At 35.7% G+C, this 27816-nt stretch overlaps 1 protein-coding gene across 1 annotated transcript; it reads right to left on the reverse strand.

The window, feature by feature from the left end:
* Window positions 1-5844: 5844 nt before the first annotated feature.
* On the reverse strand, window positions 5845-27092 carry LOC121428206 (SH3 domain-binding protein 5-like). Its single transcript, XM_041624815.1, has 7 exons — window positions 27018-27092; window positions 17587-17649; window positions 16739-16867; window positions 13709-13870; window positions 12785-12915; window positions 12138-12180; window positions 5845-11071 (listed from the first exon to the last, which is right to left on the reverse strand). Exons 1-7 carry the CDS (start codon window positions 27057-27059, stop codon window positions 10007-10009), a joined length of 1635 nt encoding a protein of 544 aa, XP_041480749.1. The 5' UTR covers window positions 27060-27092; the 3' UTR covers window positions 5845-10006.
* Between the last annotated feature and the right edge of the window lie 724 nt (window positions 27093-27816).

Raw genomic sequence — 27816 nt, forward strand, 5'->3', positions numbered from 1 at the left:
ATTTCTATATGATAGTATTCATAAGTAATGAAAGCTTCAGTTAATTTCAAGGATGGATAAAGGAAGGCTGGTATATCCATGATTTAACAGTACTACAATAAATCCAAAGATTACATTCATTAATGAAGGCATTTTTATTTCTTGAACTTCATCATCGAGGTAGTCAAGTATTTTGTCCACCATTTCTGTCCTTTCACTTTTGCTCATCCTTAATTTAATGGGTCTTCTGACTTGTTCGTTCATATCCCAAATATTGAATTATTAGTGATTGGTTGCTATGGTAACCAAGCAAATTCATAAGGCATCTATTTTGCTTGGATAACTGTGTGACTCAATTTTCTTATCGTAAAGTATCAGTTGGGTATTTTAGCTGTCAATGAATGAGAATGTTGATTCATTGCTCAGTGTAAGCTAGATTTAGAGTGAATAAAACATCCATTAATGATAACATCAAGGATTGAAGGGCTAAACAGTCAATCAAGAACTGTTTCCATGGCAGTTACCATCAAGTCTACATGTATGTTTTGTGCAATGGCACTTTGCATGTGCTTTCACAAAACACTGTTTCTCGCTGACAACCTACTAAAATGGTAATGATAACAAAAATTTTGATACATGTAGGTCCATGTAATAGTGCAGCTACTATTCATATTGTTATTTTGGCTGTAGCTGAGCTACCATAGGTGGGTGCTAAGGCCCCCATTCCACAGAAGGGAGACCTTTGAAAGACCAAAAATTGGCAAGGTCTTACAGCAGTCTCTGATCACTGTAATTTGTCATCTTTGTGGAATGGCTCGGAAAGACCCCTGAAAGAACTCTCTGAAAGACTGATTGGTACTTCTTGTATTACTGGGCTTAGACTAGTCCCATAGAGATCTTACAATGGTCTTTCAGAGATCATTTATGCAACAAGTGATCTTTCAGAATTCATTCCATGGTCTTTTCCTGGTCTTTCAGTGATCTTTCAGGAGTCTTTCAGCGATCTCTGAAAAAATCTTGAGAGACTGTCAAAAGATCATGGAAAAACTAATAAGAACTTTGAAAGTTCATCAAGAGACTACTAAAAGACTGCTGAAAGACCATCAAAAGACCTTTTTCCTGAAAGCATGTTTTGAACAGTTTCAAAAAGTTTTGGAGATCATGGAGACCACAAAGAAAACTGAAAGATCAATCAGGAATCGCGAAAGACCTCGGAGATCTTTGAAAGTTCATTGGAAAACATTTGAAAAATCAAGCAAGTTTCATGGTCTTAAAGCATTCTTTCAGAGATCTTGCTCTCTGTGGAATTGGGTTTTTAGAACGTTCAAGGGATAAATCCTACCAGATAACCATTCACCTCACCTGGGTTGGGTGCAACACAATATGGATGAGTTTATTGTGTAATGAAATTAATGCCTGGAGGGAATGTGTTACCTGGCTATGGTTGTGTTTACATTTCTTTGATCAGGAAAAGTCTTGGGATAAGCAAGATTTCTTTCAGGCCTCTAAAATTTATGCAGTTTAAAAGCAGAATATTATATCTTATGATTTCTTTGACATTTCAATGTTTCCATCAGGTTGGAAAAGAACAGTAGGCCTCTACTTATTTACAAATATTTTTACTGGGGAGGGGGGGGAGCTTTGAGTATTTTTTCTTAAATATTGGCAAATACCAGGTATTTTCTTTTATCTGGGAGGTATGAAAATGCCTAGTGCTGTAAAGTGATAAGGAATGTTTGTTACAGAAACATGAAGTTTGCAGTAAATTTTAAAGAAATCAAATATGCAATTTCTGTTAGGGATAAAGTATCTGGTGCTGTATTCACTCCTGAAAGTTGGGGTACTCGGTCTCCTGCGTTACGATTCTCAGCTTAGTCGCCCCTTTTCTCTTAGCAATTACTGATTAGCCAACACAAACACCGAACCCCTTAGTTGACAGATGTTAGGATATTGATAAGAAAATGCATTAAGAAGATATATACAGAAGAGTAAAAGTCATATTTTGAGTTTAAAAGAAATTACAATCATGACCTCCAAATTATTGTATTAGGATGATTAAAAAAAACACATCAAATAGATAGTTGTTTCAAGTTGATATTAAATGGTTGTTAAATCAAAAACTGGAAATTTTTTAACTGAGTGGCTTTTCACCAATTATGCATCCAAGTCTTTAGGTAACTGAAATTATTGTGGAATGAATGACTGCGGGTACCAAGTTGAATTTGTTGTTCTCATACTTGCAGTTTATCATATTATCGAAAGTAATATATTTTTATGCCTTTCTCCAACTGCAGGTTGGTGCTGGAGGCATTTTTAAAAATACACTTGTTAGTTTTAGTGGTTGCCATGTTTGTGTGTTATTGTTTGCATCAAGTGTCAAAATGCCACTATTTTGGACAAGTCTCAATCTACGAGATGGCTGATAGATACATGTTGGTTTTTAAACTAATGAAGAAAATAATCATGGAAATATTAGGGTAATTTAAAAACAAATTACATCCAAGATTTTTAAATTTTAATAGTTGATGATAGGATTCTGTGATTTTTAGTGTGAATTTATTGGACCAAGAACAATGCAGAGTTCACAGATGAAAAATATATATCATACAAAAATGGTCTTTGCTTTTCAACCTATATTTGTATTCAAACCATTGAGCACTGCATTCTGTGGCTCCCATAGAATTTGTACAGGGACCAACCTGTTCCAGTAGAGAATGGGTTAATAGAAAATATATGTGTATTTTGAAAATTAAATTATTGTGTATCTTGCATAAATTATTCAAACGTTTGTCTTGTATTGAAGCAGAGGCAACATCGTACCCCACAGAAGATAATGCTCATTTATAGATGCATATCTGTTGCATGTATTCTGTGGTTTGGAGCTTTAAAAGAAATCACGTAGAGTAGAATCTTAAAAGGCAACAAACATAAAAAAAAGAAACTCATGTAAATTAATATTATTTAAAGAAAATATGTGTTGTACATTATTAGCATTGTTTCATTTTATTAGAAGCATGGAATAGATGAATCGGAAGATGAAAAAAAAGAAATGCTTCGAATTTTTGTAAAGTGTATATTAAGCAACTTTTTTGTGTATGTAGAGAGAGTACTAGTGGGTATTGTCGTACTATGCCATTGTTACTGTATTTAAAACGTGCTGCCTATATGGTCAGGTACTCACCATGCGTTTTTTTAATGTACAGATGAACGAGTCTGGAGATTAAATGATTTTTTGTTTTGTTTAAAATGCCAAATTGTCACCTTTCTCTCGTGGTAATTTCACTAGCGATTTTATCATTGATTTATCCTGACTCTAATAAAAACTAGATATCAACAAAAGGATGGATTGTTTTTGTAGATTTGTTATATGGGATTAAGGAAAAGAGGGGTTGGGAACCCAGGGGCCGATTGCACGAAAGGGTCTTTGCAAGGACTGTCCTTGCACGTCTTTCGTGTCGCCCATTTTTTATGATGCGCCATGTGAAACGCATTTCAAATAAATTATCTGCAAACATATTTATTTGTCCGTTAAAATATTTGTTTATAAAATGTGATATCTCACAAAATTGTATAAAATTTGATTTAAACACAAGCCTACAAATTGTTTTGTTTTATCATAAATTTCAGAAACACCCAGATTATAGTGCATCAGAAAAGATTGGCGACATGAAAGACGGTCCTTGGAAAGACCCTTTCGTGCAATCGGCCCCAGGAATGGTTGGGGGACAGAGAGTGAGGGAAAGAAAGAGGGTCGCATGAGAGAGAGGAAGGAGTAGAGAGAGAGATGAGGGGAGGGGGATTAAGAGAGGGAGTATGGGAGGATAAGAGTACCTGAAAGTAAAAGGGATGAAAGAGAGGAAGGAGGAATAAGGAGAGAGTGAGGGAGGGGGATAGGAGAGAAGGAGTATGGGAGGAAAAGAAGAGTACAGGAGAGAGGAAGAGAGATAAATACAGAGAGAAAGATGTAGGAGAGAGAGAAAAAAAAGTTGGGGGTGTATAAAATCATTAGAGGAAGAAGGCAAAGGGGATGGGGGCAAAGAACAGTTAAAAAAGAAAAGAATGAGAAGAGATTATGGAAAGCCATAGGAAGAAGTGGGATGAATGAATGAGATGGAGGGAGATATTTACAGTCATTGCTCTCTGGTAATAGAAGCAATGACCATGTAGCAATGATAATGATTTAATGATAAACTCTTGAAAATAAAAAACTACTAGAAGTGAGCAGCTTATTCCATATAATATTAAGATTTCTGTGCATGTATTCCACACACTAATGGAATTGTATACATTGTAAACAACACGCAACACAACACCTTTTGTGGTTAAAGGGACACATCCCACGGTCACAAAGCCATTTAATCATAAATAATCTCACATATACAGATAAACATGGCATCGATCATATCATGGGCGCAAGCAAAGCGAATATAAGCCATCCTCAGAAGACATAGTAATAATAAAAAAAATGAAATCTTAAATTTGTAACTTAAATATGAAGATACAATTCATCATTTACCCATTTCATGTAGGAATATGATCATGGTAACTTTGCCATTATGGTTATCACCATGGTAACCGGAATCAGCAACCATTGATGTGAATCAAGTTTACCATGGTTGTTACCATGGTAATCATAATCAGAAGTCCTTGATGAAACTGGTACCAGGGGGCCGTTTCATAAAGCTGTTCGTAAGTTAAGAGCAACTTTAAGAATGACTGGTGATCCTTTCTTTTGGGAAATGATATTCACCATTAAATGTTTATTGGTGATTATTTAGCCCATAAGAGAGGTTCATCAATCGTTCTTAAAGTTGCTCTCACATTACGAGCAACTTTTTGAAACACCCACCAGAAGTAGTAGCAAAAAAGACAAAACGAAATTCTACTCGATTCAAAATAATCTCACGTCTTGAGTAGAAGAAATAACAAGCCGATACTACGTTTGATACATCGTGAGACAACTGGTTATTTCTTCTACTCGTCCTTCACCACAATGAACCTCTTCCACATCAATCTCATGTCTTATACCACGGTCACATTTGATCTACGGCGGCCGTACGGCGGCCGTACGGCGGCCGTACGGCGAGTCGAAAACAGCCGTTTTATTAATTTCTATATGTGCAGCTGGTACAAAAAAAATGTTAAAACGGCCGTTTTCGACTCGCCGTACGGCTGCTGTTGATCATATGTGACCAAGGTATTATTTATGCTGTACTATAAATACTTCTACCTGCACATTCCTGTTGTGCAGAGCATGTTACATAGAATTGAAATCTCTCTACATAAGTCTTTCAACCATTACCGCCGCACAAGATTCAATGCTTTTTCTTTGATATTACAGCCATAAAACCAATCTTAATCAAATAAAACTCACCTATGTTTCGTATGTTTTCATACCAGCTGGTAAAGTAAAATATCCAACAGGCTAGCTCCTCCAGAAACATGCCAGTGTTTCATGAGAAACATGCAAGTGTTTCATGAGACACATGGTGATTTTCACCAACAACTGTTTTAAGCTACTGAAATCCTTTGATCTGATTGGCTGAGAAGACATTAGTAAAATTCACTGACAGTTTGCTTCATGAATAAACTCATGTATGTTCTTGTTACGTTACTATCCATGAAACTTTCACAAATCAGAACCACATCCGTAATTTTGCAAACATTTCATTCTTGCAAAAAAAATTGTGATTGTCCATCATGCAGCAAAAGATCAAATCTCTAAAGGGCATTTAGGGTATGCATGGCACTATAAGCCAATATTTTTTTTCTTTTTTTTTTCCTTCTCTATTTCAGGGAGAACAGGAGGGGGGGGGGGTGTACAACATATGCAACTCAATAATTTCATAAGTCTAAACCAAGAATTTTTTTATAAAAATGAGGTCAAATTCAAAGATGCTTGAAAATGAAATACTGCTAAAAGTATTTTTTTTCAGCAACTTTAAGCAGCCTAATTCACCAAACACATCAGGGTAATGTTACATAAAAGCATCCTGTCATTGCTTTTTACTTAAAAAAGATTGTTCTCAGTCAATTAGATTCAAGGATTTCAGTAGCTTATAACAGTATCACTTTGTGAAAGGCTCCCTAGGCAATGTGGTTATGACCTAGTAATGATGCTTGGCAACTACATACTACACAACATGTACACGATTCATTCAAAATCAACTAACATCTGTATCACAAACTAGAATTCTTGGTCTCTGGTGAAAATATACTATGTAGTCTCTTTTCCTATATAAAATACCTGTACAAGCACACAGCAAACTATAGAAGAGGCTAAAAGGATTTGGCTTTATATACTAGCATAGAGATGGTTATATTGTGCAAATATCGTGCAATACTTCTGAACTGCAGTCTATTGCTATAAAGAAAATGCAGTCACAAAAAAGGGGGAAAAGATTGTGCAATCCCTGAACTGGGCCCTGGCAATTGAAGTTACCATTATGGCACTGTAACTTTGCAATCCAATGGTAACTTTCATGGAATCCTTGATATTGATTGGCTGATGAGCATCGTTGCCATGGTCGTTACCACTGGGGCCTTGTGTAGGTGCAGGCTATTGCCATAAGTAATTTCTAGTGAGCTAAAATAGGGAAAACCTAAATAGGCTTTAATAGTACATAATTCATCAACAATAAACACAAGAATTTGAATGTCCAACTTGAATATTCAGTCTCCATCGGGCCCTGCTTAACACGATAATGTTATTATAATACTACCCGAGCTTTACCATGGCTACCTCGATGGGGTGCACAAGTATTGGAGGAATTTCTTCCAATCATTTCCTGCACCTGAGTGGAGAGTGGCAAATGCAGATAAACACCAAGCCAAAGGACAAGTGCTGCGGTGGGTTTCGAACCCAGACATTGTAGCCCATTATCTGCAGACTTATCCACTCGTCTGCAACACCTTTACAATTGCCTCTTTTTATTAGAGAGCACTCTCAATGTGTATTGTGATTTTCTATTTTAAATGAGACTTGGAATAATTGGTAAGTTTGACTTGCTATTGTGTTCATGAACGGAAAACATGCACACTGTCACGGCAAAGTCACAAACAAGAGCTATGGAAAAAAATATGAAGGTTACTGAAATCATGCGTGCAAGTTCAGAACTTTCAATGAAATATAAGGCTGTGAATATCAACCATTTTTTATGTTTACATGTGCATCAAAATCAGAAACAAGTGAGAATTTAAAGAAAAATACAATGGAAATACAGTGAATAGAAAAAAAATTCTTCAAAATGTCGAACTGTCTGAGGCAAAAACAAAAACAGCTCCAAAGCACATTCAGCCTTTAAGATAATACTGATCAATATCTATGAGTTATATCAGCAAACAAAGAATAATGTATGCATCATGAAAGCATATACATATAGCAAAGACAGCCCATGCAATGCAGAATAAAACAAATAATGCACCAATTGCCTACTGGAACTGGATATTCCCTGTGCAAAGCCAATGGGAATAACAGAATCCAGTAGACGATGGGTCAAGAAAACGGTAGAGGGGTGATGATTTTCCATTCCAGATTGGCTGAAAAATGGCACTCAAATTATCAATATATTGTTTTATAGAATAAAAAAAGAGGTTTTAAACTCTTAATATGCTAGAGGCGGCAAATGGTACCAAATATTAACTTCAATTCTATTGGCATGTTATTAGTTAATACATGTAGTTAAATTTGATTTTTACCGATTAAAATGTGTCATTTAAAAAAAAATAATTGGTTGATGATATGTCAACATCTGAGTTTCACAAGAATGTAAATTCTTAGTTTCTTCTTTTTTTTTCTTTGGTAACAGTTAATTTTCATCTAAAACAAGGCATCCCTCACTTTCAAGGTATTTTACATTCTACACAATATCTGTCACTTTTCTGTTTAGTGGAAAAGCATCACCCCTAAAAAATTACATGTAGTCAAATGATACACTCAAAGGTTATAATTCTTTCTAACATACATGTAATCACATTCTCTTACAGGAATTACATAGTTACCAAATCACCAGTATGATATCTATTTCTAATGATTATTATAATAATCTATTTTATAATTCCATATTTTCATAAATAGTCTATATTCTTATTTACATATATATGATACATGCAGTTTTGGAATAAAACGTATATATGCATACCTCTAATACACATACAAATAAACCCTGAATGCACATAAAGATATGAATATATTCCTATTCTTTTAAATATTTGTGTGTTCTTTCTTGAAAAAAAAACATGAATATGCACACATTGTACAATATACTTTAATAATCAATACTTATTGTTTGTACATAATATCATATAAACACATAAAAAGCAAAATATGCCAGCACAATTTAAAAAAAAAGGCTTAATTTGACCTGCCAAAAGCAAAAAAAAAAAAAATGAAATACATGTATTGATTGAAATATCACTTTGGTTATACCTAAATGTACAATTATGCAAATCAAAATTTACAAACATAACATGTTTCCACATTTGAAATACATGTCTACAAATAGAATATGTTCCAATATGTATGGTGCTTTCTTTAGTATACACCACGTGAATAAAGACCAAATTCATACATAATCTCCATTAAAAAAAAACGCAAGAAAGTTCAAACCAATTTTCTATTGTTTGTTACATGCAGTTGCACAAATTACAAAAGGTGTATAAATTGCAATAAAATCAAGCAGAGAAACTCGAGGTGGATGTTTCATAAAGGTGTTCGTTTTAAAGTTAAAAGCAACTTTAAGAACGACTGGTGATTCTTTGGGTTTTGCCTCGTTTCGGTGTTGTTCTTTGGCGATGGTTTAGCGCGTAAGAAAGGTTCACCAGTCATTCTTAACTTATAAACAGCTTTTTGAACCCCCCCCCCTGTATGGAGATATACATGTTGTTCTTTGGCGATGGTTTAGCGCATAAGAAAGGTTCCCCAGTCATTCTTAACTTATGAACAGCTTTTTGACCCCCCCCTGTATGGAGATATACATGTTGTTCTTTGGCGATGGTTTAGTGCGTACAGAGAGATTTACCAGTCGTTCTTACAGTCACTCTTAACTTTTGAAACAACCCCCCCTTCATATGGAGAAATACATCTTTATTGCAATTAGTTTTTCTCTTTCATTAGCAATACATAACCTATCAACAAGCAAAAAATTCTTTGCTTGTTGTAAATATATTTACCCTTTGTGTGCATAGCACAGATATCATACAATGTCCTGTGTACATGTACTTTGAAAGCGAAAGCAAAAAGATCATCATAGTTTTGCTTTAAATTTCTTGTGGGAAATATATGTTTATTGAAGTATTTCCTGCTCTAATTAACAAGGATCAGTCCCTTGATACACAAATATCAGAGAATGATTGTACAGTTGATTTGTGCCACTGATTGTGCATAATGATAAATGCAATCAATTTTAGAAATCAACCCTATGATTAAAACTAAAGATTTGTGATAAGGGGCCCTGGTGAGAATCTCTTCCCATAGACAGAAAGCATTTGTTTCAATACAGATACTTTTGAGCATGGGGAATTTCAACAGCTTACCATGCAATTTTAAACAATTACAAGCGATAAGCAAAAAGTACTTTCAAGGGATTTGTAAAAAAAAAAAATCAGTGAATATGATTTCATCTTCAAGGTGAAATTATGATAAATTATTTTTACACTTAAAACTGAGCAACTAGCACTGCAATATCATCCACTGCTAAGCACAAGAGGCAATAGCACTATAGAGTAAATAATGTGATGTCATGCCCCCCCAAAAGCAGTTTCAACTAGCCAAGGGTAAAGATAGCAATGATTTTAGTCCTCTATTCTGCTGATATATGCCTGGTGCAAGGATGTCTTGTTTGGAACCATCGCTTGCTAAGCTAACATTGTTCACATGTAGGATTGGCATATAGCTTTGCACAGTGTACATTACATACGTTTGGAACTCACAAAACAGGGATGGCGATAAATAATGACCACGACACACAATGACTTCCACACACGGCAAGTACTTGTACCTGATAGAAATAACCAGCTCTGAATACCCTCAAACAAATGTCTCTTCTTCTTCTACCACTGTCCCATCCGTCTCCTCTTCTTCCACAAACAGTTGGTCATCACACTGACTTTGTGTCTGATCTTCAGCATCAACATTATCTGGATCTTGAGGATTTGAAGACACACTCTCCTGAATGTCCGCTGATTTGGTGTTGATAGCTTCTGCAAAGTTGTCTTGCCCTGCAGGATGGGTTCTTTCATGGTCTCCAGTCGGACATTCCACATCAGGCTCATCAGCTGCGCAACCTTCATCAGTATCACCTGTATCATCTCCTGGATGCTGTCTTGGAGTGAGATTATCGGACCCATCTTCTGTTATGTCTGTAGTTCCTTCATTATCAGATCTACCAAGAACAAGTGCAGTGTCCTCTGCACTGCTTCCTTGGACAGTTGCTTGATCTGAAACATCCCTTGCCAGTCTATCAGGTGCTTCTTGATGCTCTTTGGACGTTGACTCTGATCTTATCTTTTCACTGTCCTTATCCTCAAATGGACCTTCTGTTCCTGTGAAGACCAATGAAGCCGTTGTCCTGGAGGCTAGCGTGTCCAATCCGCTATCAAACTCCTCCTCATTGTCTATGTCAAGCATGGGCTCCGACATGCAACTGACGGTGTCAGAAATATTGTCCAGGTGTTCGGTCGACTCGAACGAGGCCAGGATGGAATGTGGATCGGGTGCCCTATTATCCTCAGAGTAGCTCAGAGGCCTCTGCGGAAGTGGGTACACCTTTGACGGCGATAGATCCATGTCGTCCTTGGATCGTTGCGACGGTGACGCACTATCTCGATGCTGCTTGATGACCAGGTCAATCTTCTTCACCTCAACCGAGAGATTCCGGTTATGACCTGGTGAAAAGGATGAAGGGTTGTCCCTGATGATGGGCGAGGCTTCTGCACCCACCCCGGATTCTCTTTGGCCAAGTTTCGATGCGGACGTCCGTCGTTGCTCATGGATCTGGTCACTAATCTGTTCAAGTTTCCGTAGAGCATTAGAATACACTTTCTTCGCAGATGAAACATCCTTCTCTAGTTCACTGACTCTTCTTTTATGTCTCTGAAAAAGGTAATAAGCAAAAAGAATCCTTGGTCAGCATCTAGATTATCATATTCATTAGAAATATTTACGATGAGAAATAAACTTACAATGTACATTTGATACTCCATGATATTTCACATATTGGAATCAGGGCCCTATTGTATAAATTCTTTATCTGCAACAATGCTAGAATTTCATGAGATTTTTTCTTAACCCATCAAATGGCACCACTTCAGTAGCTTATAACTGCAGCTTGTGATTTGTCATTGAAACAAGTTTCATAAAACAGGGTCTTTTGGTGGATCATGTACATTGTAAGTCCTGTCGCCAGAACCTGTCTTACAAAGAATTGTGATAGACTGAAATGAAATTCAATCTGAGATAAGAAATTGCAATTTCAGTCTGATTTAAGCCTGAACATTTTGTGATATGGAGCCATCAAGAGTTGCAAACACTGAGCAGGAATGTCAACATAAAACTATTGATTCATGTAGACAGATCCACAATTAAATGGTATACAAATGCTAAGTCAAAATGAATGAGAATACCACTGATCACTTAACAAAATGTTATTACTACAAATATTAATATCATGTAGAAGTTTTTATTTATAGAAAAACACTTTTTTGTACCAGTGTTTAAATGACCAGCACAAAGCCCTGTAACACAAAGTTAATCGACTGATGATCAAAGATTTAATAATTGATTGCGCGTTATTATCACTGCAATCAATCATAAAAATTCAGTCCTATGACTTATCATCAAACTTTGTAGTAATGGGTCTGGGGCCTTGTAACACTTAGTGTATAAATCAATTGCAGCCTTTTGTAAGATTGATTTTTACTATCAATTGCACCGATTGCCATGTGAAAACTATTGTACATCAGCTGCAGGATCAATTGCAAAGCTTTATGGTGTAGGGCCAAGGTCAATTACCTTTTTAACAGTGAACAAATATCAATCATTCAACACTGAATGGAGTCAAGCTCTGATAATTCTGTAAACATGTTTACATTTTGGTTTCTTAAAATTAACATCCTCTGCAGTATAACTATAATCTACAGGTATTTTAAATAAAGCCTACCTCAAGGTTTTGGTTGAATGAAGCTTTCATCTCAAAATATGGCCTGGAAAAAAGCAAACACAAAGATGAACAAACTGCTTTATTCATTTTTCAGCAAGAACTCATACATTCTGTAGGATATTAACCCTAAACTAACTGGGGGGGGGGGGTTGAATCAACCCCCCCCCCTCAACATTTTCTGTGATCATTCCGCCGCGCGAATTTTTTTGACTGCGCCGACGCCCGGGTACGTGGTTCCATAATTACACAACATTTCGTACGTGCATATCAGACAAAAAATTGTTCCAAAATGTGATTTTGTGTACAAAGTTAATGTTTTGGAACAATGTATGCATGTTACAGGGAGAATTAAATGTTAAACAATTACCCGAAAACATGCAAAAGCCAATGTAGTATAGTATGCCTAGCAACTGAGAATGGAAACACTTGTTAGAATGCTTCCCAGGGAATGGGAAAGTGCATACATTGTATGTGGGCAAGTCAGGATCCAATGACTGGCCATTATGAGTAAAGCACATAGAGAAGTTGTTTACTGTATTATGAACTAAAGAAAAGCAGATGATTATTATCATTATTTTAAATTATCAAACTGAGATATTCAATTGCTCCTTTGAATGGCATCGAATGAAGCTTTCTCCTAAACTCACCTTGATTTATTGATGTTGCTTCGAAGTGATTTCTGCAGCCTTTTCACCTCCCTCTCCGCCTCATTGAAGTTAGCCGCTGTGCTGAGATGCTCATGAACGCTAAGTGTCCTCTCATTCTCGGCTTCACCAACCTGTAAATTGGTTATAATTTGGGTAATTCCATTAGGTTGGGTCCAAAAATTACAAGATGTGGCATACATGTAGGTATTAGCTATTCTATTCTACAGTGAAGATCAAAGCAGGGATCAGTAACATAAAGATTAGCAATCGCTAAATGAGCTGACCAATCAAGATCAACATTACACGCGCATTTGGCGCATAATACTGACCAGGAACCAATCAGAAGTGTTCTCTCATATTCGCTAATCATTGCTAATCTTTGTGTTACAGAGGCATGATGTGGCTATTAAAGTTTTTATGTGTCAATGTGAGGAAGGTCTCGAACCATAGGAATTCATGTTTGATCTTGAAATCTTCTGGATTTGCAGTAGTTCAAATCATATACATGAACATGAACATTGGCAATAAACTGTCAGATCTAAATTTGTGATACATCAGAGTAAACCCCTATAGTGGGACATCAACTTTTTTGCTGACGTGATCACTGGAAGATGATTTGTCGAGTTTAAATGAGGCTTTTTTTTTTTTAAATTCTGGTATGTCACAAAACTGGACCCAACCCGATAGAATGACCAATACTGACAACAGTTAGTGTTGCCAAACATTCATAGATAAAAAGATAGCTCCTGTAGACATATCTTACTTTCTTGGCCCGTAACATAAAGCTTAGCGATTGATCATTGGTTCAATTTCTACGATTGATTGAATTGATTAGTGTGTATAGTCAATCGTAGGAACCAACGCCAAGATCAATTGCTAAGCTTTATGTAACAGGGCTTTGTGACAATTCTCCATCATACTTACCTTCATAGTGGCATGGTTGAGCATCTCCTGCCAGTTGGCATCGAAGGTGCGTCCATCCTGGAACAAACCCTGCTCAGCCAAGTCCACCATCTCCTTGGCCGCTGTCAGCATGCCGCAGGCTCGCTCAAAGCGTAGAGCAGCCTTTTGGGTCTCCAGTTGAAGCTGGAGTGAAAACGATACAGAGAATAGGGGTTATAATCATTTGACTACACTCAAATTGAGTGTTTCATGAACATTTGCATTTGACAACTTTCCTTGATTTTGATTGGCTGAGAAGCAAAGGTAGCTGACTGTTGCTATGGTAAAGTCTGTTAGATAAAACGGTCAGATATTGGTCAGATAAAACGTCTGGCACGTTCTCTTATGAAGGCTCTTGAGAGATTATAAACACTTCATTTATCTATTTTTTAATCAAATGAAAACTAACCAACACCTGAGAATGAGCAACTTTTCAAATGTATATATTGGCAATTTTATTAGACACTCATGGGAGGGTAGGGGGTAAGGAGATATTTCATTATAAAAGTTAAGTTTTCCTGTCAATTCAACAAAATAGGAATGAACTTTCTAAATAAATGTAATGCAATAAAAACTTTGAGAGTCCAATCTTGCTAGCTGTATTCAATTTATTGTAAAGTCATACATTGCTTATTGTCAAAAGTGTAATAAAAAAGTCAAATGTCCATTGCATTTGCAATCAAAAGCACAAGAAAGAAAAGAAAATCAGATGCAATTCCAATTCTAACCAATCAGATAAGCAGATTTTGTGGTTGCATGTGATTTTTCAAATTGCATTTAATGACTTCACATCTTTAAAATTTCAAAGAAACACACTCAATGATTCTTTAGTCCATAGATTATTTTGATATGGTAATGAAACCTCAAGTGCCTGGTAGTCAATCACTAGTCAGTCACTATGATATACAAGTGTAGATGAATTCTGAATGAATGACATTCATCAGTAATTGTCATCTGATATTCAATGAGCAGGATGCTATGTACCAAGACCACCTTCAATAAAAGCAGAAAAATCAGGCAAACCTAACAGAAAAATTTATTCAAGTCATTTATGGAAAAGCTCTAATTTTTTAAAAAAAATAAACATTTCACATCACTATTGGTGGGGGCTGCTTGGATTTGATCTAAAAAAAAAAATCTATAGATTCTTTGAATTTTTCCAAACATTTATTAATATGTTTCTATACATTTTATGCTTAGAAAAAAATATAATTGACATCAGGATTCTCCCTTTAGTTTGTGAGGTATTTTAAGAACAAATATTGTAAAAATAGGTAGTCAAAATATTTGAATGTTACTTTGCATACAGTATGTAGTGTACACAGTACAGAAAAAATGTACTGTACATTACACTAACAAAAAAACTTGTGCGGTAGCACAAACTAATGGTGCGAATATTAGAGAGACAACTAAAGAGAGTGAGAGAAAGAGAATAATAATAATAACAAAAAAAAACCTTTGCGGGGATGACAACACAATGCCCTGAATGGAAATAAACTTCAAGTTTGTACAAGCGATCATTATACATGACAATAGCAATGATCAAAGAGTCTGTTTATATAAAGAAACCTCTCAAAACAGCCAGCATAAGAATGGCTTTTCCTTCGTGTTTTTTTGTACAGAGAAATTCAAACTCATGGTGGCTGATTTAAAAGGTCCCTATAACAGGCAAAATATTTTATTTTGGGGAGCCACTTTTCACAACTTACTGCCTAAAATTTGCAATGCTTGGAAAAGCTTTTACATAATGGTATGAATGGGGATTTCAAGGGCTCCTTTGAGCATTCCCGGGGCTAAATTGCTCCAAGCTCCCATGTAATTTTTTCCCTGCCCAGTAATAACATGCTTTACCTCATAGGTGGCAAGCAGAAAAGCAAAAATATGTCTGCATATGCTATGTCTATACAGAAACAAAATTTGAAAGACCTCAAATCCTCCAGCATGAGCTCTAATGTAAATTCTCTGTATAAACACATAGCATGTAATTAAAGCTCCTTCTGTGCATAGAAAATTGACCTAGCACAATGAACACTGTCAACATGAGCTACAAGAAGTCTGAATTTGAAAGGGTCAAACAAAGTGGGGCTGATTTGCTCAAGAGATACTCTCATTGACGTCTGCTAAAAAATTAATAGATGAATAGCTAATTATCAGATTCTGAGATCTGACCTACTAAGTCCAACCTCTGCCTACAGTATCAATTCCATATGAAATAGTAGTACGAACAGGAGAAAAATCTTGTGTCTCACGTACCCTAATACACAAACAAATTCAGTATTGAAATTTACCTCACTCATGTAGATGTAAAATTACCCCCATTTTCATGAACTCTCTATACATACGTACTTTACCCAAAGGATGAAGAGCTAAATTTGATGATTCTGTTATCAAGTTTACAATCTTTTCAATTTAATGTCTAAAACTGAAATAAATATTTGCATGGAAGAATTCATTAACAATTAAAATCTGAGCCTATGTTTGATGATACATAATGGATGGTTCTTGTTCTTCAATATCTCTCTTGGTGAGAATATAAATTAAAGTTATAATTTATACACGTATATGGTGGCTGATTGTTGATACAAGCTCAGCTCTTGAAAGGCATAACTCTGAATCAGGAAGTTTAAAGGAGACAAAATAAAAGAGAAAATTTGGAAATAGGAAATCTTGTTTCCTGCTGGAGGGGAATTCCCATTTTAAAAAGAAAGTTTGATTGACTAGAGCACAAGAACATAAAAAATTCATATTGATTAAAGCCTGAACATGCTAACCTTGAAAACACTCTAAAATTGGCAGCATAATGAAAACTGTTTAAAAATATAAATTGGCAAGTTTTCAGAAATCAATTAATTTAATCAATTAATTTAAAATGAATACTGATCATGTCTTACTTCTTCAAAGCATGAAAATGAATAGAAAATTAATGATTATTGCCAATAGGAGTAAAAGGGATTAATTATTAATGGGTTTAACAAAGAAACTCTGATTGGGTGGATAGACACATATATTTACCTCCTTAGCCTTCTGTCTGGCTTCATAATAAGGCCGTGCCTTTTCTATCGCACTTCCAATTTTCTTAGAAATCGCATTGAGACTTTGTGTTGACTCTGTGAGAGCCTGCCGAAATGTCGCTCGTACTTCCTGTAGAAGCGAAGTTGATGAAAACAATATACATGTATATATATAATGAGTACAAAAAAATATAAATATAAAATCTCTGGTGATGCTGCTGTTGCTACTAGTACATGTACTTACAATGTATACTTTAAATTGTAAGTACTTAAAATGAAAAAAAAAAGGATGCATTATTTTTGTCTTCCAAGTCAAATTTTCAGATCAAACAAATTTCTTTAATTTAATTCATTAATTCATGCATACATGTAGCTCAGAAGCTGTTTTTAGTTCAAATATCTTATGCAGTTTTCTTATAAGGAAAGAATGAGAAAAAAGTGTTCTTATTGCTGCTAATAAAATTTTGATACACAGATATTGTTGCCTCTCAATAAATAATAATCACATATGAATAACATGTCTCATCAACAGTGGACTTTATACATTTTGGAACGACCTGAACCCTTCATTCATGCTTATCAAATATTAATAATGACAGTAATGAACAATTGCATGTCTAGAGTTGCATGATCATCTAAACTTTCATTAACATAAAAACAGGGAGGGAACTGGGAGTGGCCTGATGCCTGTCTAGTCAGTCAATTACATATCAATTCATGCCCTGACATTACAATGCACCTGGCTGGTGAGCCCAACTGTAAACTGACTCACATTTGTTTTTTTTTACATATGCTCAAGGTTGCAATTATCAAACTGAAATCATGGTAGAGGTATTCACTCAAACTTACATCAAGCTGTAGTTCCAAGGAGTTGATTTGGTCTGTTGATGAATTCAAACGTTCAAGTTCCTCCTAAAACACAGCATTCAGAATGCAAAATGAAATATGTTATAAACTACAAGATATAAATATTCAAAATGTATCAACGTGCGCTGCACTTTAATACCCATAAAGTGTATACATATCCATGAATACTGCACACCAACACTATATGTACACAAGAATAGATAATGCACAGTCCTACACTAAAGAACTTAAAATGTTGATATTTTATGACTTGGACAGATTTCTATAGTATCTATTGTTATAAGCCCCACATCCTCATAAAATGTGACTGAAAATTATCCCTTTTTTCTGTTGATATCGTTTTAGATTTTTTAAACAAAACATGTAGGCCTGGGTTAGAATGGACAGAATACCGGAATCTGTCTGATGTGTGCGGGTTCCAGTTTCGTTTTCCTTCCGGTATTCCGATAAATAGTTTAACATTTTCTTCTTCTGAATATCTTAAAATAATTATCGAGTATGTTTTATTCAGTCTTACCAATGACAAACCCAGGTTTCTTTGTTACATTTCAGGTGACCACCAAGAAAAATATGAAAACTTGCCCAAGTTTATATGGCCTGGCCATCTTGTTCTCTTTGTCAAACTTGTTAGTACTAGTAGCTACATGTACAATGTATGAAGCTACAAAAGACATTGTAGAGGGCGGCACACTCTATATACGTCTTGTAGCTTAGCTACTAACAAAGAGAACAAGATGGCCATGTAAACATAGATCTGCAAGTTTTTCCTGTCTTCTCAATTATTTTTCTTGTTTTTTTTAATTTATTTTTGCTTAAACATCAAATCAATATTGTTTAATCTGTGACTTCTTTGTACTTCCCCATCAGGATACCGGATTCCAACTGGCGCAAAACCTTCCGACATGAGTGATGACTCAGGCCTAAAAACATGCGCATCTTCATATGTAAATTTCTTTAATTTTTCTAAAGCTTTTGATCAGACATGTTGTTTTACTTCTTTATGCACATGTACGTAGATCTACTTGTTCATGGAATGTTGTGGGCTTTGTTACATCATACAGCATAAGCTACACTGTGACTGTACACTACATACATATATAAAGATTACAATTTATTGATTTTATTGGTAGACAAACTACAAGCAGGCTCATTTTTTGTAAACATTATCCTTTTATTGTATTGTGTATTTTGAGGTAAAAATTTATGAAACCAAAGTTACATTTTCCAAAATATAATTTTCTGCCTTTCATAATCATAGCAAAAGAAGTACAGTGTACATGAATCATCATATAGGGAGAGAAAGAGAGAGACAGAGCAGAGGGTGGGGGAGAGATTAGAGCAAGTATAATAAGGGTATAAAGGGGGGGGGAGGCCAAACATGTAGGGTTACCAAGTCATTGGGGATTAGAACAAAAATACACAAAATTAAAAGATGTTTATACTTTGGGACTTTTTCTTTCCTCTTTTTATGTTCATTATGCTCTTCATGGATGCAACAAAGAATCTCATCATGCTCCTCATTCACCTACATGTAGTACACAGTGTAGAATGTACACCCAGTATATTTAAAAAATATGATGCATCCTTAATAAGCTTCAAACAGCTGTTTCCTGTATTGATGCATACCTTTGTTATGAGAAGGCTATTAGTTGTTGTCTGTTAAATGCAAGAAAAATGAACCAAGCCATGCTAAAATGAAATATTTCGTCAATAGCAAGTAGAATACTACGGTTATGAGCTACTAAAATGGAGATGTTTGATTGGAGAGATGCATGTATTATTTTGCAAAAGTTATAGAAGTCACGGCTCAACATTAGCAATAGCACTGGGTCACCAATAATTTACCTTAGGCCAATGTTAGTGAAATTCATACTAGAAAGAAGCAGCCCATTAAGCCTACATGTAAGGGAAATATATTTTTTAAAGATATGCACAACTTAACCCCATTTTTGCATACATGTACATTATAGTTTCACCAACTTTCTGTATTTCAAATTGCAAGCCAGTTTACTTGCCCGATTTCCTTTGAACTACACACATTATGTAAAAAATCAGCATACAAACACGTATGTAATGACAAACTCTGGCTGAATCTATGGCATGTGTATCAAACCTTGAGCTCTGCAATCACATTGCAGCAGAGCCTTGAGAGGTTTCTTTCTCAACTCTCCGATGCACAAATTTTATAAATTCTTAAAAAAAAATGAATAATTCCAAAAACCACATTTTAAATGTACTTCAGTTCTGAGAATTAAGTGGTAGATCTACACCAATGTACAACATGAAGTTGAAGTACAGTACTAATCAAAGATGATGATTTTGCTTTACAAATTTGCATTTTTGGTCATAAGAGAAAAGCTCTGAAATAAGTAATGTACAGTCCTATGTGAAAATATGCTATACAAAAGACTTTACATGCATACATGTAGCAGTCTTTCAAAAATTGCAAAGAGCAAATTGCGAAGCAGCGATGCGATACCAGAAAAATAGTTCCCTGAATCATGGTGTCAAAATAATGCTTAAAAAAGGACAAGTTCCACTGTCAGTCACAATAGAGTTTTACGTTTTTTTATTACTTGGTGCTGTAAGTTTCACAAGGGTGTGACTTTCTGTCAAGTTTATACTATGAATCCAACGTGACAAATAAAGCAATTTACTCTAAAAAAGGCTTCCTACTGTATATTGTGGATGCCATGTACATGTAACATCCTAAAAATCAGTCAGTTGCATAACACAAAAAGGATATAGACAAATGTGACTGGTTTCTTTTTAATTTTTCTTCCAAATCAAAACATAAATAGTCAATTCTATTACCTGCAAAACAATATTTACACCGTACACTGTACATCCTACAGAACTCTCAAAGAAGACATTTAAATTTGGTCAGCAACTTTCAAGTTGATGTATCTTTTGTGGAAAGGAAAACTTTGATCAGTCATATTACGGTCATTTGCATAATATTACACTTTGTTAACACCACAAATGTGACATTTTTAACCCTTTCTGCAACTAACATGTAGTATGTTTGCAAATTATAGCATTCTGATTAAATGCAAATGTAAAATTTTACAAAACAAACAATAGTTTTCTGCTGAATTGGAAATAAGTTTTAAGAAATACATGTAGACCGACTCCCATAAAATTTTTTGTATGGTTCGGATTCTCCTATAAGGAGATGCATAAGACAGGCTTTTAAAGGCCAATTATGATACACTTTTCCATTTACATGTATGAACTTCCATATGAATTTCAATCCAAAATTTTGATCTACATGAAGATATGAAATAGAGCCAGCCAATATTAGATTTTGGAAAAATTCTACTTTTGATTGGAATCGCCCTTAAAGGTAAATGCTAGTTTTGGTAATGATATCAAAATGAATTCGTACAGAATCCAATGAAATGACCACCAAAGTGTCTGTTTGTATCTTACATAAAATGCATGTGCCAAAGGATTCTGGAAGAAATTGTGTAATTGCTGAGAAATCAGCAAATAAGCACCTATAGGATTCGGGTAGAGCGTAGGGCCCGACGCTCTAATAATTATACATTGTGTTGGGGATCTTCGGTGTGAACATTTTTCATCGTAGATTTCAAGATTTCACAAAGTTCAGTTAAAGTACCGGTAACTGTACCAGATCTAAATCCTCGATGATATACTGACAATTAAGCCTTGTTTTACAGACTTTCTCATGAAATCAGTGTTTACTGCAACTACTGGAATTTCTGCTTAACATTTATTTTTGATGTTTTCAATATATTTTCAGGCCACCACAATATAAAACATGATGATTTTGGTGGCCCGAATCAACCACCTACATACATTTAGATCTGGTGGGTGTTTCATAAAGCTGTTCGTAAAGTTACAAATGACTTTACGGCTTACGCACAACTGGAACATGTTCTTAGGTCATAACTCAATTATAGGGATAACACATAGCATAAGAGAGGATCACCAGTCGTTTGTAAAGTCATTCGTATCTTACAGTACGAACAGCTTTATGAAACATCCACCACATGTAGATCTGGCTATACAGCTTTGAGCATGAGGTCAAGTCCACCCCCGAAAATTGTTGATTTGAAACGATAGAGAAAAATCAAACAAATATAATGCTGCAAATTTCATCGAAATCGGATGTAAAATAAGTTATGACAAGTTTCGCTTAATATTTTTCACAAAACAGTTCAATGCACAACTCAACGATATGCAAATGAGAAAGTCGATGATGTCCATCATTCACTATTTCTTTTTTTTATTGTTTGAATAATACAATATTTCAATTTTTACAGATTTGACAATAAGGACCAACTTAACTTAACCATAAACTGTTAAAAAAAGGGTAATTCCACATGTTCAGGGAGAAATATAACTTTGTTTCACTTGACAAGGACGAGAAAATTAGAATATGTGATATTTCATATAATAAAATACAAAAGATATAGTGATAGGATGACGTCATCAGTCTGCCAATTTGCGTACCGACCAGGATGTGTATAAAACTGTTTTGTGAAATTAAGCGAAACTTTAAAATGTCATAACTTTCTTATTTTACATCCGATTTTGATGAAATTCTCATTGTTTTGCTTGTTGGATTTTTCTCCCTTTTTTCAAATCAACTTTTTGTAGGAGTGAATTTGTCCTTTAAGTAATGAATTTTGATTTGATGAATATCTACTTTTCAAACTTAAGAAATTATGAGTCTCCCCTTTCCTTTTGTTCTAGCATGGGCACAATCTCCCAATAGCCGTCTATATTTCTCTGCATCTTACATGTAAATCATTTTACTCTCGCTGAAAGCATATTATTTAGGCAGAAAAGGTCAAGCGTATTGTATTTGCCATGTTTACGAATGGGTTGAGGGATCTACATCAGATCGGTCTGGTAAGTAACCTCTTATTTTTTCCTATTTCTACTATATTTAAACCCTTCATACGAATTAGGCGTACAAATGTTCATACATGTAGATAAATGAAATCAAGAGAAACAAATTGATTTTACCCTCTAAATATGGCTTTCCTAGGGAAATCCAACCTTGGTGACAAGTCTCACTTACATGTATGCTAATATTATATTAACAGATAAACACAGATGTTATTGTCGCCATCTTGCCGTTTTTGTTATCATAGCCTATACAACATGCGTATAGAGGGGGACAATATCATGAGCAGTATTTTACGATTCATGATATTTATCAGCCGATGAAGGTATCATGAATCGTAAAATACTTGCATGGGCCGATAAATATCATGATTTCATGATAACAACAAGTTAACAATTTGTTGTAATGAACCCTTGCGTGAGCCCACTCAAGGGTTCATTACATGCTGCCATGCACAGAAATATCAAGCCATAGAAGTTGTATGTTGTGGACACCAGAACAGAGGTCGCAGCACGCGCGACCCACTAGTTAGAAATCCACTGCCAAACGTGATTCATGGTGTGAGGTAATAGTATACTACCTCCCAATACATGTGAGTGGAGTGAGCCCTATCTGTCGCTTCCAACAGGCAGGATGGTAATTAACCCAGGGAGCTTTGTGGGCCAGAGCCCAGGAATCGTCCGTGTAATACGAGGTGGACATATGCTCCCCCAAAAATTTGGTCGTAATAGCACTCAAAATAAAAGGGGAAAATGTAAATTATGAACATACATCAATTATATGAATGAAGGTCTATCGTGAGAAACATTTATAATCCAGACATCGAGGCACAAACTGGACCCTCAAAAAAGGGAAAAGTTCTGTCTCGTTCGTTCTCCTTCTGTCAAAATTGAAACAAAATAGCCGATCAATACCGAGAACGAATGTGACAGAGGTCTAGCTTTTCCTTTTTTTGAGGGTCCAGTTTGTACCTCGATGTCATGATCTCAGGACAGACGTCCTGATGATGGCACAACTGTAGACCAAAAGCTTTGGTCTCTGTTAATATGTTGGTTGTTCCGCTGAACTCCATTGGCTCCACTCAGCAAATATAGAGACCAAAGTTCTAGAGAGATCTGAACAGGGACTAAATGGCCATATGTTTATGTATTAAGTTTCGGATAAAACAGGGAAGTTGCGTGACAGCCGAAGTACATGTAAGTCACTGTTTTCTCCCCTTTTTTTATTTTTCCCCATTTTGGTGCATTTCAAGCCAAAACTTTATTTGGCCTGAAATTACAAAGATAATAATCTTTATTTTGGTAAGTTCTTTTATTTTTATAGGCCCCTAGCCTTTTTTTATAGGCCCTATTTTCATGAATTAAAGACAAAAATGGATCAGCCCCGTTGGGGGATTTTGCATTATCTCCTATTCCTAATGGTGGCTGCACACACTCATTCAATGAACAAGGTTATAATATAACCTTGTTCTCAGTTATATCTCCATGTGTGGCAAAATAAGGGTGGCAATGTTTGGCTTATTTTCTCGTTTTGTTTGGGCAAATGCCTGATTTTTTTTACACTGACAGTTTCCATTACACTTATTATTCATACAACCTGGCTCTTAGGCCAAGTAAAAAAAGATAGTAGTTGATCGTCCGGTTTTTTGAGAGCGGTGATGAGGGAGGTCCTTGCTATTTGCTATCTTACTATTTTTTTTAAGAACACGGAGGCATTTTCTCGGTCCGATTTTTGAAATCAGTGATGAGGGAGGTCCTTACTATTTACTATTTTTTTTGCTATTTTTTATTCAAATGATTGTCAGGCCATGTCAAGCTCGAATTATGTGATCGATGTATGCTCAATAGTAATAATAAATGATTAGAAATATATGTATACATATTATTATATATGTATAAATATCTACGATTGATTGGAAATCTATGGAAAATAAAATCCATTGATGTATTATTACTGATGTATACTGGTACTGTATTGTTGTCAAACAGAATGTTCATGTCAAGTGAATAATTTAAACATTTTAATTTATGTAAGGGTAAAAAAAATGCATGGGGGGGGGGTCTTATTTTTATTGTCATGGAGTCTTGTTCAATTCCAGAGCCAATCTCATTTTTAGCTCTTGGTAATGGTATGGTTTCGCATCGCAGTTTTCGGGTGCTTGTTCGTTTACATAATGTTTAATACTACTGCTCAATTTTTATTCATTTTTAAAATTGATATTGAATATTAAATCCCTCATTGAATATTCGATGCATTGCCTCCTGACATTAGAAAACTCGCCAGAAAATTCAATGCATTTCACAAATTCACATGTCACGCCAGCACAGTCAATCACATCATCCTAGCACACATGCAGTTCTCCCAACAGAGTCACAAGCACACAATCACCGTAACACACATCTAAGTACAGGCACTATCACTCACCAAAAAACCCCGCTGAAATACAAATTACGTCATTAGAATTGATTTATCTGCGCCATATTTCAAGAGCATGCGACGGATTAGTTCAGATTCAGTAAGCGGGGTCCCCGAAAATGCACTCAGAATGAAGAAATCCGCGATCTTTTCCGAGTTTGCAAACTTTATTTCCTCGCTAATTTATGATGGTATCTTCAAAATCCAATAAAAAAACAAATCAGAATTTTTTTCTTTCTTGCAATTACGGCGATATCGGACTTTGCAATTGTTTTTGAAGTTGCGAGAGAGATCCCAGAGTAATCTTGTGAATTTTTTCGTTATTCAGCAGCCATAAATATAGTTAATAACAAGAAAATTGATGCTGCAATTAAAAAGGGAAGATGGCGAGGACGAGAAACAACACAATTTTTTTTTTTTTTTTTTTTTAGAAATTTTTTTTTTTTTTTTAGAAAATAGTAAATAGCAAAAATTTTCAGGCGGCGGCCAAAAGTGATGCGCGCGAGGACGATCAACTACTTTCTTATTTTACTTGGCCTTATTTAAATTTGACACTTTAAATAATTTTTTTCTTAATTAAAAATAGAGATCAAAAAATGAAAAATTTCTTGCCATATTACTATCCACCATTAGAGGGCGTACACAAAAATATGCCCAAAATTCAAGTTTTTGAGCGCTCTAGTGAATACAAAAATTATTCCCAAGTTACTAATGTAAAATAAATTGCAACTGTATAGAAATTACTAATTTTGGTCACAAAAGTGATATTTTAATGATTTTTTTTAAAGTGTGTGCTCTGTACAACATTGGCATACCATAGTCCTACCTGAAGATTCCCCACAGGCAGGATGGTAGCAGTGAACAAGTGGCTGCACGGTTGATAGCGAGCCGTCTGTGACTGTGCGGTCTGTCTGTGTACGACTAGCCTGGGGCGTTTTGGGGACTGAAAGTCATATACTGTACGTATGGAGTCACTCCCCACCAACGCCTGGTACTCCTACCTATATTTCCCCACATACGGGTACAAAACCAGAAACTTTCGCCCCCGGACCTAAAAACATGTACATGGGGTCCAACTTCATTTCCAACATTTCTGCGATATTGATTTCATTTTTAAAGAATTCATTAAAAAAACAAGAGATTTGTTATGAAAAGATGGGAAGAGCTTACGGCCGTGTTTTGATTTCTTTGTCTTCCGCTTGGCGACAGCATGCAAATCACGACTACGAGGAGAAATTTAAAAAAATGTAACGGAAACAGACAGCTGCCAGCTGTCTACCTACTCACCAGTAGAGGCGCACGGCCAATATTGGAGACTGTCTCCAATGTGGGAAATTATCTCCAATATCAGAGACATTTGTAAAGAATTTGGGTATCCAATTTCAGAGACAGTCTCCAGTTTTGGAAGCTAATTTCCTTTGTTTACATTTGCGGCAAAAGGATTACCTTGGCGGCAAATAAAAATGTGATAAGCAGATTCCTCATGACAAATTACCCCTTTTCACCGTCTACTTTAAAAATTCACCGTCTACTTTTGTTTTGATAAGGATTTTTGTTGTCAATCAAACACAAAACAAATGGGCTTCTGACCTCAGTGAGACAAAATTTTGGGTGGAAAAAATCATGCTTTTGTTGGTGTTGTTTCTTTTGTACTTTTGCAAAGCAAGTCTGAAAAGTCTCCAATGTGGGAAATTGTCTCCCCTATTGGAGTCTCCCATATTGGCCGTGCGCCCCTACTGCTCACACTGTAACGTCGTTACACAGAATGTTTTCATCTTAGGATAACTTTGAAGCTGCTGAAAGTGAAAGGGATTAGGCCCCAGCCTAAGCCTATTCAGAAATCAGAGTCACGAACCATCACCTGAGCAGCTGAGCTGAGTGAGGTACTGCACCGGTAACCATCCGGGGCCGCCGAACCTTCGGGCAACTCAGCTCCGCTGATCTGCAGCAGCAACTTGACTCTGGATAGCGAATAAGTTGGGCTCAGAAAACCGACGTTTCGGATCCCAAAACACATAGACTCGTGGCAGAATTACAATTTTTTTAAAATTTGAAGTACATTAGAAACAAATAAAAGAGTTATGAAAGCATATCGATAGCTGCAAAATGTGAATTTTACCTTGATTCTTGGATCTATCTCCTCTTCACATAATTCAGCCATATTCAGCAACCAACGATATGTAACGGTATCGAACAATGCGAGTCGAGTGCGATCGATATTTTTTAAAGGGCAACAAAACAAACGTTCTTTGAAGATGTCTGAACAATTGAAGTTTTTTCACCGTTTCGCATGTTATATCCTAAGGTTATTGCTTATAAATTCCTTTTTGTATTTTCTTTAAAATTTCTTCATTTGAGGCATAGGCAGATCCAGAGCCAAAGGGGGAGGGGCGAGAGGCCCGAGCCCCCCCCCCCCATAATCGCAGAGCAAAAAAAAAATAATAATAAAAGAGGAAAGAAGAAAAAGAGGAAAAGAAAGTAAAAGAGAGGATAAAAAAGGAGAGTAAACATAAGAGGAAGAAGATGAGTGAAAAAATTAGATGAGGGGAAGACTTGAAAAAAATCATGTTGCTATACAATTTTCGCTCGCGCTCCGCGCGAGCATTGCCAGTTAGGTGACTTACTCAATCAAAATGGTGCTTAATATCAAGTTTTGAAGTCAATAGATATATATATATACATGTATATAAAACATATTTCAGCTCGGAAATCGAACTGTGATTATTTTGTTTCATTTACAAATTGATTTTTAAGAAGTGCTCTGTAAAAAAAAAAACATCAGTTTCATGGTCTGAATAGTAATAGGTGCTCGCGCTCACTGATCTCTCCCCTAACTGGATATGCTGGGAGGGTCCTTTGTTTGAAGCCCGCGAGTTCTATTGTCCGCCATACCAGTTCCCCCAAAAGGAACGCGATCG

This window comes from Lytechinus variegatus, chromosome 14 (genome assembly GCF_018143015.1).
Source record: "Lytechinus variegatus isolate NC3 chromosome 14, Lvar_3.0, whole genome shotgun sequence".
Lineage (NCBI taxonomy): Eukaryota > Metazoa > Echinodermata > Echinoidea > Temnopleuroida > Toxopneustidae > Lytechinus > Lytechinus variegatus.

Bases quoted from the DNA above. Each gene is read 5' to 3' on its own strand.
- LOC121428206 (XM_041624815.1), bottom strand. From the start codon at position 27,059: ATGGCTGAATTATGTGAAGAGGAGATAGATCCAAGAATCAAG. The intron at 17,650-27,017 runs GTAAAATTCACA...GCTGTGTTTTAG, and splicing joins AGATAGATCCAAGAATCAAG to GAGGAACTTGAACGTTTGAA. The intron at 16,868-17,586 runs GTAAGTTTGAGT...TCGCTTCTACAG, and splicing joins CCTTGGAACTACAGCTTGAT to GAAGTACGAGCGACATTTCG.